Below are 16,266 nucleotides of genomic sequence, written 5' to 3'. Positions count from 1 at the left end.
TTTACCTATGGAATAAATAATCTTTGACTTTGACTTTGACTTTGACAGTCCTCGCACTTTGCATTCAACATACTATTTAAAACTCTGACTATGACCAGTTAAGAACTTACGTTTGCACTGATCTACTGGCACACACTCTCCATTTGCGTTCATAAGGTAACCTTCAACACATACGCAGCCCTTTTTGCAAGACTCTGGTCTGATCCTTGGGCAAGGCAAATTCTTTCCTTTGTCTTTGCAGTCCAGTGGACGGCATTCGGCTTGAATGCAGGTGGAATATCTTTGGTTGGCCCCACATGTTGGTGCTAGGATGTTAAAAATAAGATTAAGTTTTCAAAGGCATCATAGGACAAAGCTACTCACCTAGTAGTTTTGTGTTACGATGTAGGACGACGATGTTGCAAATCAAAGTTGGATTTAAAGTAACTTTTTCACAAGGAGCTCTACTGCTATTAAAGTGATGACAATGACAAAAATGCTAATAATGCTGATGCAGCTGATGATGCTTTGATGCTGATGATGCTAATGATGCTGATGGTGATAATGATTCTGATGGTGCTGACAACTGTGATGGTGCTAATGATGCGGATGATGCTGATTACGATGATGATGGTGCTTATAATGCTGATGGTGCTGTTGATGATTATGCTAAAAGTGCTAATGATGGAGGTGGTGCTGATAATTCTAATGGTGTTGATGCCAGTCATCATCAGCATCATCTGCACCATCAGAATCACCAGCACCTACAGCATAATCATCATCAACATCGTCAGCACCACCAGAATCAGCATCATCAGCACCACGCGCACCATCAGCATTATCAGCACCATTCGCATTATATATAAGCATCATCAGCACCATTCATTATTAGTATCTTCGTCATCATCACCATTTTAGTAGCAGTAGAGCTCCTTGTGAGAGTTCGTCCAGGCAAGTACTGCCGCCATATTATATATCTACTGCATTTTTTTACATGGCACCACTAGAATTACTTTTAAATCCAACTTTGTTTTTTTAGATGAGTATTTTTGTCCTACGATGCAGTAAAATATTTCTGGAAATCCGAATTTCGGAAAACGTAATGAATTTGGTGGTTTTTACTACTGCATATCTCTCCTTTTTCGGATCAATGGTTATTATCCACTAACAATATTAATCTAGCCTAACCGGGATCATAAAAATTGATATTCGTTCTTTTCGTCCGGGTGTACATTAAAATGTGCACACATTAAATCACACATTTGCAATCTACCATATTTGTTGAATGAACGTCACATTACGAAATGCATTATGCATTTGGTGACTCCTCCAAAAATCAGATACAGACATAATATTTACCATTTAAGTATATATTCAATTTCTCGGTTTAAAGACAAAAATGGGAGCTGTAAAAAGTTTTCTTTCTCTTTCTGAAAACTACAAAGACAAACCAGAGGTTAAACAAAACTTATTTAAAACCTTTCAATATACATTTAACAATAGTTAATCACGGGTGATTTATTGTGTCAACGGGCGGGAATTTAGGGTGATTTATTGTGTCAACGAGCGGGAATTTAAAGTTATTAACAGCATATAAGCAAGTACTTTATTAGTACAATAAAAAAATTATAATTGAACCAGCGCTACAGGTTGAAAATCTTCAGCCTGTAGCTAATAGCAGAGCAAATCCCGTTTGCGTGGGCCGCGACACTCATTTATTATAATAATATTTAATTTTTTTAATCATTATAATTATAATTATTAATACAAAGCTCGAACACTCAGAAAAAATTCCTTCGATCCGGTCGGATTCGAACCGACGTCTTCTTGCACACCGTGGCAGACGCTACACCAACTAAGCCACGGGACGAACCAAAGGACCTCACGAATTTTTCTATGTGCTTGCGTCGTGTCTTTGTATTTGGTTTTTCAACGACTTTTTCGTCGTAGCGCCATCTATGAGAAATCTATGAAAGATTTATCACCCAGTTAGTACCTTCACTATCGGTCCTGGCGAGAGATATCGCTATTTACTGTATTAATTAAATTTTTATTGAATTGATATTCAATTTTTTTGTGAAATTACCACTAGTTTGTTATAATTATTAATACAAAGATCGAACACTCAGAAAAAAATTCTTCGATCCGGTCGGGTTCGAACCGACGACGTCTTTCTGAGTGTTCGATCTTTGTATTAATAATTATAACAAACTAGTGGAGTAACTTCACAAAAAAAAATGGAATATCAATTCAATAAAAATTTCATTATTACGTTTTAACTTTTGTTGTAAGTACGTACTGTGTTTTAGTTTAAAGTTTATAATATCGTATTTTAATTGTAAGAGCATGTGTGTTTCGGTGCTTACGCAATAAACTATTCTTATACTTTTTCTAATATTTTCATGAAAGCAAACCTAGTAAATACATTGATTCCAGTCACTTACTGCAATCTTTAGGATGCACACATTTGCGGATATTGTCGTCATAAACGTAATCTTTCTTGCAGTCGCACCCATTGAGTTCGCAAATAAGAGGGCACACTACATTACTCTGCTTGTAATTGGAGCATCGTCTACCACAATTTTGACCGCAGCCTGATTCTGCATTAGTATCACCTCCACATGATGCTTGGAACAAAAAATTTAAGTATTAATTATATATTTATTATTAACGTTTACTCGTACCCGTCAGCAAAATAATATTTCTGCAAAAATTTGGAAAGCAATAACGAATTTATGTTGATTGATGAAGACAATTTTTTTTTAAAGATTACAATTTTAATGCTTACAGCTAATTTCAGTGATGCAGGCGATAGAAATTGTTAAAATAACAATTTTCTATTTATAATTCTTTAATATTTTATTCCTGGCAGGGAAGTGCATAAAATTGCTTATACAATGATTTTATATTTTGTGATTAGGCTGATCCTTGATATTCGATAATTGCTACGCTATACAAATGAAGACTTTCGTTACGATACTATCGAATCCTTCGAAGTTAATAATGTGGTTGAAATTACTCACGACATTGTTTCTTAGGCACGCAAATGCCTTTATCGTTTCTCAAATAACCATCAATGCATATGCACCCCGGTTTACCAGGACAAGTGCCGCCAGGGCCCGCGCCTGGGCAGCCAACTGGGTAACCAAGTTCAGCACAGGTTTTTGGTTGACATAGGGCAATTGGGCATACTTCGTATCTCTCGTTCTTTTTACATTTACCTGTGTTAAAGCATAGAAACGTATTCTTCTTCTTCTTTTAAATGTTATGGCTCCATCGACATAATCAATGATTTTGCCAATGTCAAGTAAAAATAACTATGTACGGTAGTTTAATATTATTATAAAAATTATACAAAAAAAATGGCGATTTCGCCAATCTAGAAACGTATTCATCAGACATGTATACACACGTCAGTCAGACACGTCGGTGTCATTCAATTTTATATCAAGCATAGATATCAGAACGATTTTTTCTAATTGAACCTGTATGATTATTAGCTGTGTTTGATGAACATCTGTTGTTAAAAGATCATCATCTCTTTTCTCAGTCAGTGTACGGATGTGTAATAATGAATATTTATTTTATATCAACTTATCCCATCGATTTGAAATTTGCTACAATATGAAAATCCGATGACATCACAAAAATATGGCAATCTTGATGCTGCAACCAGGGGGCTTAAAATTTTATTATATACAAGTTTTATCATATATTTCAATAAATGAAATTGAGTGAATAAAAATTTATACTATTACGAAATTACAAAACATAGGAAAATAAAATTGTTACGAAAATCGTGCATTTATGACAATGAGTATAACTTACGTTCAGGTGGTGGCGGCTTGTTCCCATCGTCACAGTCTGAAAGAAAGAACCAGGGTTGCTACAAATTTAACTTGAAATGCTACAGCTGCTTTGACTACTATTCTTCTGACTGTTATTCAAATCAATAACTTAATTTTTTAAGGGCTCGTTCCCATTATAATGTGACGATAGATAGTCGAGCATTTTACAGTGTCGTGGTTTGTATATTTAAATGTAGTTGTTCACATATTAAGTTGTCAACACGATTAAGTGTCGTTCATGGCTTTTTTGACGTTACGACGACAGACTGTCTAGACAATGGGAAGAGCTAGAACGACAGTCGTCCGATGAAAAATAAAACGTCACGATAAAGTTGTGACGACAGATAATCGCAGCTACTATTGTCGTCACGTTTTATTTATCATTATTTGCAGATACTTGTCTCCTGTTCTGCGTTTTTAAAAAGTAATACGTTATAAAAATTTCATCTTTGTCGCTTTCCATTTCACACGGGAGCGAACACATACTACTGATTTCCAAAAGAACATAGAGGCGACTGCTGTGTATCAAACGATTCTGTCGTACAAATGACTAAGCGGCTACCTTGAACCGATAAATTGTCGTCACGATCCAGTGGGAACAGCTAGACGCAACAGTCGTTCAATAATAAAAGAAATCCACGACACAGTCACGACGGGCAGTCGAGATATGAGAACAGGCTAGAAGCGACAGTCGTCCAGCGATAAATAAAACTTTACGACGTAAAGGGAACGCTCCCTATAGTACATATATCCATTAGCGCAAAGGTAGCAAACATTTTATTGCAGGTAGCAAATAGGTAGTAAATAATCCGCCTAGTTTGGTTTGCATATCTCGTTCGATCCAACCATTCTGATGGACACCTTTGTTTGTGTACATACGTATGACTGTTTGGGTCATCGTGGTTCCCAAATGCATGGACTGATCGAAAAACGAATTTTTGTAATTTAATGAGTAGGGTCTTAAAATCAGTTTAACTTACATTCAGGTGGTGGCGGCTTGTTTCCATCGTCACAATCTGCAAGAGAGAACCAGTGTTGCTACGAATTGAACTTGAAATACTACAGCTGCTTTGGCTATTGTTTTTCTGACTATTACTTAAATCAACAGCAATAGTTTATGCAACGGCGAATTATTTCGAGATGAGTATTGTGACTTTGAGAAAGTTGCGACGAGCGTCTCGTTTGACAGGTATTGTTCGAAATTCCTTATCTACGTAGATATAAAACGGTAAATAACTGAGTAGGTTATGGATGGATTGTAAAGGTGGCAAAAAATTTATAATCAGCGCATAAACTAAAAGTCCGGGCATATATGAAGAGATTAATAGCAGTGGAGGAGCCGAAGGACGTTTGTGAGGATGCATAGCAGATGGAGGCCTATGGTCTCTGCCTACATTGGTGAGGGATAGGCGTGATCACATGTAAAGGGTTTTTCAATAAGAACTTTGTATTGTAATTCAAAATAAAACAATAAATTTAGATGCCAATGATTCAAATTTTTATTGTATTATAATAAGTAAGGTTTGGCAATTATGAATGAAAAATGATATCTGATAAATGTCCACCACGACCACAGTTACAGATGTCGATTCTTTCATCAAAGTTTTTAATCAATTTTTGACAAAATGGTGGGTCTATTTCGTTAATCACTTCACGAATTTTGAGTTTTAAGGCTGCAATCGATTCGATTGGCCGTGTAGACTCTGTCATTAACATAATCCCATAAAATATAATCCAGCGGTGTTAAACCACATGATCGAGTTGGCCACTTAACGGCTGAATTTCGTGAAATTTTGCGATCGGGAAATTTGGTTTGCAAAAAATTCATTGTCTTGTGACTTGTGCCGTTGGCATTGAGCCGTTTTTTTTTCGAAAATTCGGCTGAAGGTTAAGGTCAATGGATTACGCTATCGAGAGATGTTAACAACTCAATTTTATTGATGATATGGATATCACTAACATGTGGTTTCAACAAGACGGTGGCACAATTCACACAGCCACCGAAACAATGAATTTATTGCAAACCAAATTTCCCGATCGCATTATTTCACGAAATTCAGCCGTTAAGTGGCCAGCTCGATCATGTGATTTAACACCGCTGGATTATATTTTATGGGGTCCAATCGAATCGATTGCAGCCTTAAAACTCAATATTCGTGAAGTGATACGAAATAGACCCACCATTTTGTCAAAAAGTGATTAAAAACTTTGATGAAAGAATCCACATCTGTAATTGTGGTCGTGGTGGACATTTATCAGTTATCATTTTTCATTCGTAATTGCCAAACCTTACTTTTTTTAATACAAAAAAAAAAAATACTCATTGTCATCTAAATTTATTGTTTTATTTTGAATTATAATACAAAGTTCTTGTTAAAAAACCTTATATGTAAAAACCACGTAAAATTACCTTATTAAAATTAAATTATCCGAAAACGTACAATTAATCAAATTTTTTGAATAAAACTTGTTTATTTTTCATCAGTTAATACAATTTATTTATTCTGAAGTTGGTGCTATTTAGTGAAAATATTTATTTACATAAATTTTGCTATTTGCGGTAGATCAATCTGTTTTCAATTAATTATGATTTATGAGTCTTATACAATCTAGCAATAAAATAACTAGAAAAACACAAGGATTTTACGATAAAGTTCTTGAATAGAATTAAAATAAGTACTAAATTTAAAGTAATTATGTAATTATGAATAAATGATACGACGTCATACCTGTGCTTGTTGGAGACGCTATACTCATAAGTATAACATTGGCCACAAGAATTCCGAGCAGAATTAACTTGATCATGGTGACTAGTGGCGTATGGTATTTCATGAAATACTGTTACCTTTTATATAGTGTTAACGTCGTGCACTTGAATCAACATTTTGAAACAACTGACTATTAGTATTGTACTGTTGACATTTGATTAAAAGCGTATTTATTGCGCAGTTGATTAATAGTTCTATGGTAATAAGACAATATTTTAACTTTTTATAGGGTATTAATTTTATTTACTAGCTCTTAATAAAATAACAAATTTTCGTTAGCCAAAAATTTGGATCATTAGTTCACTGAATGTTGGCATAATTACGGTATTAATGCAGACGATTTCATTAGGGCACTGACATTTTCTTTGTAGGTAAGTACAGTATGTAGATCACTAGTTACTACAGCAGTAAAACTAGTCATCCGCGTAATATAATCAAATACTAAAAAACCTTTTGCAATTGTGCAGAAAACAGCAAACTTACATCCTGAAAATAGTTTACCGACTCCTATTGCTACAAAATGAGATTTTTGTGTAAGAAACAGCCGTATCATACGGAAATTACTTAGCAGGTTACATTGTAAGTTACTGATTTGGAGAAATACTTAAATATGTAATAAATAGTCATACCCTGCGTGACATTGCCATAAAATTTGATGTAAGTTCAGGAACTGTTAACGAGCAACACATTTAACATTAAAATGCTAATAACTCCGTTTTAACATTAACATTGTTTGCTTTCTATATAAAATGGTTAAATTTTGTGCCACGGTCCTTTTTATATGTGTATTTTGTGTTAATTGACTTAATTACAAGTTTCTGATAGCCTTAATTTTTTGCAATAATTAGACTTTTCCATTCTATTTCTTTTTTATAGAGTAAGTGATGATCACAAACACTGAACATCGCAATATTACTTTCAGCAGGTATGTTTCATAATGATTGTAATGCTTTTGTTTTTTTATTACTTAAATATTGATAAATTAAATGACGGTTGCCAAAAGTGCCCAATGTTGATTTGTCGTACGGTTAGACCACATGTTCATTCTTATGTTAATAGTAAAACTTGTTTTTTGATGAGAAGAATAAACGTTCGATGAAATAAATGGTTTTTTTCATCGAAGAAATTATTATTACGAGCATGGAAGAAAGAAAATAATGGAAATGGCATCAAGCAACATTTGTATAAAAACCGGTGTCGCCACACGCACACATTTGAAAACGTAATCTTATATTAGTACAAGATATCATAATTTAGATTGGTTTTAAATTATCAAACGAAAATAGACAATAATAAAAAACTTTTGGTAAAAAAAAATTGAAACTTATTTGGATCTAATAAGGTTTTATATATTACTCGTCACATAAAAGCAAAGAATCCTATGCACACAAACTTCTTGGAACAAAAGCAAAAAGTTGACAATCTACAGATAGGGATGTGACATTTAATTGATATCGACATTATGTTTCATAACTAGCGGAATATTGAACTAGGCATTGCTTTATACTGGCTATAATTAGGGTTAACCACGGAGTATATGGAAACGGCATATAAAACAATTTCTTCGAGAATGCGTATTTGTTACCAAATACGCATAAGGTTTTACTACACGCAAATATTAATTGATATAACCTACGCAGGCGTATGCGTAACTATACGTAGCTACATGCTACAATCACAGTATTAATGATTTATTATACTGTCATCGTACTTTCATTAATCTACTAAATTTCAAGTCAATCCGATCTCTGGAAGGGATATTAAAACACAGCCATCATAAAAATCTTTATTCTCTCTGAAATATGATATTTTTGTTCAACAATTACCTCTTTCTGAACTGATTGAACATGGCTACACTTATAGAGTCGACGAGCTTGTCAAGATAATGAAGATACTTATTTCCGAAGGCGAAGAAGCGAAGCATTTGATTCCTGAAAACTTGACGAAAAATAACTGACAATGCTTCAGAAATGTTTTCACATTTAGATGTGGTCTATAATTTGTAAATGCGACTCTGAGTTTCATGTTTTTATTATTGAAACTAAAACCGGGTTTCTAAATACAGAATTTCTACATATCGATAATTTGATTACAACACGCGGACCCAGTACCAAGTGTAATACGTCAGTAGTGCAAGCAATTCATTAAGCGTCATTCGAATTGTTCTTTTGACGGCGGCGATGGCTAGCAACCAATGTATATTGTTATTACCGAGTTGCAAGAAAATAGTTTTGTTTCGAAATTATAGTATGTATTGTTCAAAATATAAGAAAATACAGAGTTTTAGTACTTACCGATGGAAGGAAATCACTCCCGGAGTATTTTTTAAAGTTTGGCTTGTTACGCGACATGATAAAATATAATGGCACAATATTTTCTATTTTTTCCACAAAATAATCATATCACATTTGAACGACGTCTGACGCGCTGTTGACACTCATATGGTGATAAGCTAGGTAACGCGGACCCCGCCCGATAACCAGTCTATTACTAATATTTATGTGGTCTGTGATTACGAGGTTTTTATTTTTCCTAATTTCTTCGCCTTCATCTTCTAATTCTTTTTGTGTGTAATCAACCCTGTACACACCCTTTACCTACCTTGGGACCGTAAGTCCACCACACGGTCAATCACTTAATTGCTCCTCAACAATACGGATTTTTATAGAGGTCGTAGTGTTGATACAAATTTATTAACTTTTTTAGAGTTCATATTAAATGCTTTAGATGACGATTGTCAGGTAGACGCGGTGTATATCGATTTTGCAAAGTCGTTTGACAAAATTTGTCACAATACTTTACTTGCGAAGCTTTTGTGACTAGGTGTGCACGGCGAACTTTTGCGCTGGATTAATTTTATATCGAAAATTACAGTATGGCTTCCCTTCTGTAACACCCTATAGACAAAATTGAAAGAGTGCAAAAGAAATTTATTAAGGCTCATGACATTGGGACTGGTCATGATTTTATTGATTATGAGCATTCTACCGATCGATATAAAACCGGATTGCTCAAGAGCCGTCGTGATTACATAGATGCTGTCAGTTTATATAAAACAGTAAATAATAAATTTAAATCAACGCCTCTACAGAACCTTATAAATTTCAGAGTACCTCATTAAATTGAAAGATTTTGTCGTAAGATACACTTTTCTCAATTAAGAAGTCACGAAAATATTTCGTTGGCTATAGCTTTGTTATGCTATCATATCAGACATATAACAGCAGGTTCATGGTTGTGCATATTTTCTGTAATTCTTTGTCAAGTTTAAAACTAAAATTAAAGCTTTATTGTAATTGTTCTAGAAAATATTGATAGTCTTTAAGATTTCAACTACATTATAAATTAAGGAAACTGTATATCGTATGTATAAGGAAACTGTGTATCGTATTATATATAGTATGTAACTGTAATCTACTTTATATAATATTTTCGGTATTGTAACAATAGTTTATACCGTCTGTTTGTTTCTTGAATAACTAATAAAATAATAATAATTGAGGAAAAAATCGAAAATTCTGTGAATCAAATGTTTAATGATATTGAACAAGAATTATAAACTATCAACTTGGGATGACCTGAAAGCCCTCTGTTTTCATGTGTAACAATTAATAATAAAAAATATTTTTAGAAATTGATTGCAATAAAGAAAATGGGTGTAAATGGGATAAAAAATAGATATTTTAATATTTAAGTTTGTTTCTACAATAAACAATACTTATTTCTATTTTAATTATACACCTATTGGAAATTAAAGGAAAACCTGAAGAAGTTTCCTATTACACATAAATAAATTTATAGGGATATTTTACACTATTCTGAGACTATTAACGTTATAGACATGTTATAAAAAGCTATCTTTATAATAAAAACATTGACTGGCAGATAAAGTTTCGTTTTAATAGTTTGTACCGATTTAGGGTCAAAAGAACATATTATACATTTATTTGCATGGAGGACAATCTTTAATGGGTATGCAAACACCATTAGCATCACGAGCATATCCTTTGTCACAGTAACACATATCGTTACACTTTATATTGACGATAGGGCAATTGTCTTGACTTTGTTTGTCCAGAGTGGCACACACATTGTCACAAGCACCGCCGCATGCATAATATTCGTTGGGTCCAAGGCATTTTCCTGTAAGTAATAAAATATTTTAGTAAAAATATTGGAACTATTAATAGTAACACAGTATATAAAATGAATAAACTGAGCAAGTGTGTGAAATAATGCACAAAAAATTCTTACTGCAATTTTCTTCAGAAATGCAATCGTTGAATTTATTTCTGTAAAATCCTGGTTTACACATGCATTGACCTTTGCAAACATCCGTCATCGCAGAACAGTCGCAAGACGAGTCCTGTTTAAGGCTCTCGCATGTTTGTGGCGGGCAAATTTTTGGGCAACACTCGTACTGTTCATTAGGTCTATTACATTTTACTGAAAAATATAAATATTGATACGAAAAAAATATCTAAATAAATAATAAAAGTTATCCATAAGAAACTAGATTTTTGTGAAAAGCTTATTGTTAGACGTAGTTACTAAAGAGCGATTTTCAAGCTGAAATAAGTATAGTTTTTGTTTCTTCTCGGCTATGTTATTTACGACAACTAAGATGGGGACATACAATGGGACAGGGATCATTAATTTTGTTTGAGGTAGGTTGCAATAAAATAAAATGATTTCTGTTCGCCTTTGAAGTAAAATCAACAGTTTTCTAAAAACTCAATCTCCTTTGCAAAATGCATTTATAGATATATAAAAGTGCGGAAAACTGTAGAGATTTCCAATTTATAGTTATACACAATCTACTAAAAGATCACACGATCTAAGTGAGTGGAGATAGAATCTTTAATTTAAACCTTCTGGAAAAGCACTCACATAAAATACAGGCTTTTCCTAAATAGACTGGTATTGTCTCCTTGAAACAAACTTGAAATACATAAACTCAGAAAAACAAAAATGAGAAATATCTTACTACTGGGACATTGATCCTGTGGTATACAGACACCGTTACAGTCTCTCAAGAAACCTTCCTTGCAGAGACATCCTTTTTTGCAGCCGCCTTTTGTCACGAGGATGCAAAGTTTGGGTTTTCCTATTTCAGTACAGTTTCTTGCGCCGATGCAACCCCCATTGGTGCATTCGGAGTATATTTCATTCTCGCCGCAGGAAGGCGCTAAAAAATTGTTACAATTGAGTTTCATGGTTAAATAAATGTGTGTATTCCATAAACCAAAGAGGTAAAATTGGGTTTAATTGGGTTTTGGTTTTATGAAAAAGTTTTTCAAACGATTATTGTTTATGTTCTCACCCGCTGTATAGTTTGATAATGTTGTTTCGTTGGAGTATTTTATTTGTACGTGCACTATTTATTTTTGCCTACTTTAATTATTCACTGAATTGGAGGAATTTACATGGTTTGTGATATTTTTATTATAAACGTAATTGTCTTTATAAACTACTTAGAATTGATCTGATTGTATTTTATTATACTCACTGCAATCAGATGGCTTGACGCATTTATTTGTGTTTTCATCGTAAACGTATCCACCCTTACAATCGCAGGCGTTGACTTTACAAATTTCTGGGCACGGGACATTCTGCTGTTGATAGTTTGAACATAATCGTCCACAGTTTATTCCGCAACCAGGTTTGGCGTTGGGGTCTCCTCCGCATGATGCTATTATTCCGCAAACGGAATAAGAAGGCTTTATAAATTATTGTACTACAAAACTTAAAAAAACAAAAACTATTTTGAAATACCATAAAATCCTAAGTGTTACTGTCTACTCACGACATTTGTCTTTTGGAATACAAACTCCTTTTTTATTTCTAACGTAACCGTCGATGCATATGCAAGCTGGTTTGTCTTGACATACTCCGTCGACTTGAGAAACAGCAGGGCAATTGAGAGGGAAGCCTAGTTCATCACAAGTCTTGGGTTGACAAATCTGATTTGGGCAAGGCTCATAGCGTTCGTTCTTTCCTTTGCATTCTGTTTAAGGTAAATTGTGTTGACATGTAATTTTGTGTAATAAAAACTTCAATTTCTAAAATACTGTCGAATATTTTTTTTTAATACTAATTTAAACTCTTATTCATTATAGTTGTACTGTGTCTAGGTTTCCATATTTGGTTGCACTGTTCAGGTGGCTTAGTAATAGGTAGAGCAACATCTCTTACAGTACAAGGCACAAGAAGCGGTTAATCAACAAAACATTACAGAAATTTCTTTAATTAAATATGAATTATTATTCCTATTAACCTGATTTTATCTTAAAGGAACACTATGCACGAAAGGAAAACAAAATGAAAATCAATTTATTCCAAAATGACGTGAAACTACATAAATTCCATATAAATGGTCTCCTTACTTTGTCAAACTCGTATCTTAAGTACAAACAACTGAAATACAATAAATGCATTTTATATATACAAATTGGCAGGCTGATTTCATATCACATTTCCTTCATATTCACACACATTTGCATTTTACTGTTTTCTTAAAGTAATGCATCCAAATTAACGCCTTTGAAATAAAGAGAAGAAGTAATTGCAAAAAAAGAATAGATTTTTTTCCATCTCCTGAATAGTTACTCCTTATAAGATACGTGATTGGGAAAGCAAAGCATCGAAATGTAATCAGAAAAATAAAATTGTTAAAAATAATTGTTGTATTTATAACTATGAAAATCATGAATATTCTAGTATAACCATTCACTAAATGTCTGAAATAATCATTATATATTTACAACACTGAGAGTGAAGTAAAATGGATGACTTACTTTTAGGTGTTGGCTTGTTGTTATTATCATCACAATCTGAAAAAGTATTAGAATTAGAGTTGATACAAGTTGAACTACTGCATTGACTACTGCTATACTGGCTATTACTCTGACTACTACAGTACCGGCACGCTATGTTGGCCGTTTTGACAGATTACAATAGAGAGGGAAATCTCAATTCTTTATCGAAAAAAATATAATCCAATGCGGGTCGCATCTATAAGTTTTTAGATTTGTAACTAGTATTGCACGGGGTAGCTGATTAAAAAGTTTTAATAAAAGGAAAATATATCGTCAATTCGAAACTGCTTTGTTTTGCATTGAGCTTTGACGCGAGTTTGCCGGAGGTAGAAGTTGTGCTGGATAGCGATCCTATAAATGACGATCGTATTAGATTTCATTTGTAAAAATTAAAAATTTTGAAAAATTAATTTAATGCCGAGTTGCGTAGTATAATTAATATGATCGTATAATAATAAAGTCGTAAATAATTATACATCGATAAATTTTACTGCACGTCAATATTGACAACATTGACGTGAGACGAGTGACGACGTTGATGAGCGGCCAAATGTCAAAACGGCCATCATAGCGCGCCGGTACTATAAGTATAGCTATCACTGTACTTCAGGTATTTTGTTTGGAATGCGATGGTGAGCTACTTGAAGACGACGATAACGATGATCGTAAATGGTCACACAGTCATAAAAGAAAAAAAAAACGATTTCATAACAAAGTTATTACCTATGAATGGTAATAAGTAACAAGGTAAAATCAAATTATAAAAAAAAGTTTATTATACCCGTGTTAGTGGCAAACGTTATAAGTATAATATTGGCCACAAGGGCTCCGAACAGTATCAACTTGATCATGATGACTAACTACTTCTGATATTTTATTAAACATGATTACCTTTTATAATGTTAGCCTCGTACACTTGTATCAATATCAATAATCCAAAACGGTAAACTATCAGTACTTGCTTTGAATACATTGTCTTTTATCTTTATTGTTTTTCTGCCACTATTTAATTAATTGCGTCAATATTACACACGCATATAGTCTACGTATACGTAAACGTGCGTAATATGGACGTTATCAATATCATTAATCCGAAACGGTAAACTATCAGTACTTGCTTTGAATGCATTGTCTTTTACCTTTATTGGTTTTTTGTCACTATTTAATTAATTGCATCAATATTACACACGTTTATAGTCTACGTATACATAAACGTGTGTAATATGGATGTTATCGATAAATTTTACATTAGTAGGTATTCATTTTTTAAGTGTCAATATAAATTTGGAAAAATCGATTTTCTTTTCAAAACAATTGACAAAACACAAATTTTATTTAGAATATGGACCGCGTTATTCAAGCGTCATTTTCGTAGCAGTTGAGCTTCTTGTAAAATAATTTGTTCAGGGATATGATATATTCCGCTGCTGCACTACCACCGCCGTCTCGTTGTCATTCCTCGCTGCTCCCTAGTTCCGCTCGACAGCCGCTATCCAGTTTACAATCTCGCTGTTCTTCGGTTCTGCACCTCTGTTCTCAGTGACTAAGAGTTGAGGGCAGAGATCTCCAACTCCGTGTCTTCATCTTCTACTATTTTCACCTTCACACTACACTTACATCTCTCACTGCACCACGTCCTAACACTCATTTTATTTCCATCCCGACCTTCTAGCTTTCCACCCCGACAGTATGTGACTAACCTAACCTAACCCGAGGGCCACGAGCCGCGACGCTCCAAGCGAATTCGCTTGACGCTACAAGCGACAGCGTCAAGCGTCAATTACAAATATATAATAATAATATAGGCGTGGGTTCCACCCCTATGTTGTGGATATTCCAAAGATTCGCACGAAGCGTTACGCTCCCACATTTATATGGCGAACGGCTATGGAGTGGAATTCCCTGCCTGCAGGCTTTTTCCCTGAACGTTATAATTTGGGTCTTTTCAAGGCGAGAGTGAATAGGCATTATTTAGGTATGCATGCTCCATCGTCGACCTCATCGTCACTTTCCATCAGGTGAGATGGAGGTCAAATGCGCACTTATATTTTATGTAAAAATAAATACATGATTTAACATGTAAAAGGCCACAAAGCGCTGCAACTTGCAGCAAAATTTGCTACGAGCAGGTTTGCACGAGCGTTGGATGATATGACGCGCGTTTTTGCGGGCGACCAGAACAATTGTACGAGAAAGTTCCATAGTGTGCACGAAACAGTCGCTACACGCACCCCGACAGAAGCGCCCGCTCTGCAGCGTTTAAAACAAGTTATTTTGTTTTTATTTGCTTATCGCTTATTTAATTATGAATATAGAAGTATTTATAACGGCATTACAAGATCGGCATGCGTTGTGGATGAGTTCTATATGTTATGAAATTCACCACATTGTATTCTTTCTCTATGTAAATAGTGTACTCCTTGTCGCAAATTGATAATATCTTGTGATAAAAAAGAACTCCTTTCAAAATAATATTTATATATTTTTGACAGCGACATTTTCACATTTAAGGTAGTCAGGTAGTCAATTAGAACATTTTAGGTAGTCAGGTGCAGGCGGGTCGAACACGATGGAGAAAAAAGTGGTTAAAATTTTTCAGGACGTGCATTCACGAATTGGAAGCCAATTTAGTTGACGATGAAAAGCAAAGATGTAGTCATACTTTCGTAGACCAAAAATGAACCTAATGCACTTGTTAAGAAGACGATCTAATCTGTTTAAAGAGACTTCAGAGATGTTACCGTAACACATATCAGCATAATCAATCACAGGCAACATCAGACCGTAAACAAGGAGAGTTTTGGTCTTCATAGGAAGAAACTGCTTAAATCAGTATAGATGTTTGTAACCCTA

At 34.1% G+C, this 16,266-nt stretch overlaps 1 protein-coding gene across 1 annotated transcript in view; it reads right to left on the bottom strand.

The window, feature by feature from the left end:
* The window catches only part of LOC113236676 (zonadhesin-like), a 23,898-nt gene extending 9,617 nt beyond the window's left edge, over positions 1-14,281 (bottom strand). The window contains exons 1-14 of the mRNA XM_026472835.1: positions 14,195-14,281; positions 13,393-13,428; positions 12,402-12,602; positions 12,105-12,287; positions 11,583-11,783; positions 10,850-11,041; positions 10,547-10,738; positions 7,225-7,265; positions 6,557-6,665; positions 4,808-4,843; positions 3,808-3,843; positions 3,003-3,200; positions 2,424-2,606; positions 111-305 (exon numbers count right to left, since the gene is read on the bottom strand). Of these exons, the coding sequence (XP_026328620.1) occupies positions 111-305; positions 2,424-2,606; positions 3,003-3,200; positions 3,808-3,843; positions 4,808-4,843; positions 6,557-6,665; positions 7,225-7,265; positions 10,547-10,738; positions 10,850-11,041; positions 11,583-11,783; positions 12,105-12,287; positions 12,402-12,602; positions 13,393-13,428; positions 14,195-14,264 (1,873 nt within the window). The 5' untranslated portion in view covers positions 14,265-14,281. The remainder of the gene's footprint in view (positions 1-110; positions 306-2,423; positions 2,607-3,002; positions 3,201-3,807; positions 3,844-4,807; positions 4,844-6,556; positions 6,666-7,224; positions 7,266-10,546; positions 10,739-10,849; positions 11,042-11,582; positions 11,784-12,104; positions 12,288-12,401; positions 12,603-13,392; positions 13,429-14,194) is intronic.
* Between the last annotated feature and the right edge of the window lie 1,985 nt (positions 14,282-16,266).

The sequence above is a fragment of the Hyposmocoma kahamanoa genome, unplaced genomic scaffold (genome assembly GCF_003589595.1).
Source record: "Hyposmocoma kahamanoa isolate Upper Pololo Valley unplaced genomic scaffold, ASM358959v1 92, whole genome shotgun sequence".
NCBI lineage: Eukaryota > Metazoa > Arthropoda > Insecta > Lepidoptera > Cosmopterigidae > Hyposmocoma > Hyposmocoma kahamanoa.
This window is presented reverse-complemented; position numbering and strand designations above follow the sequence as displayed.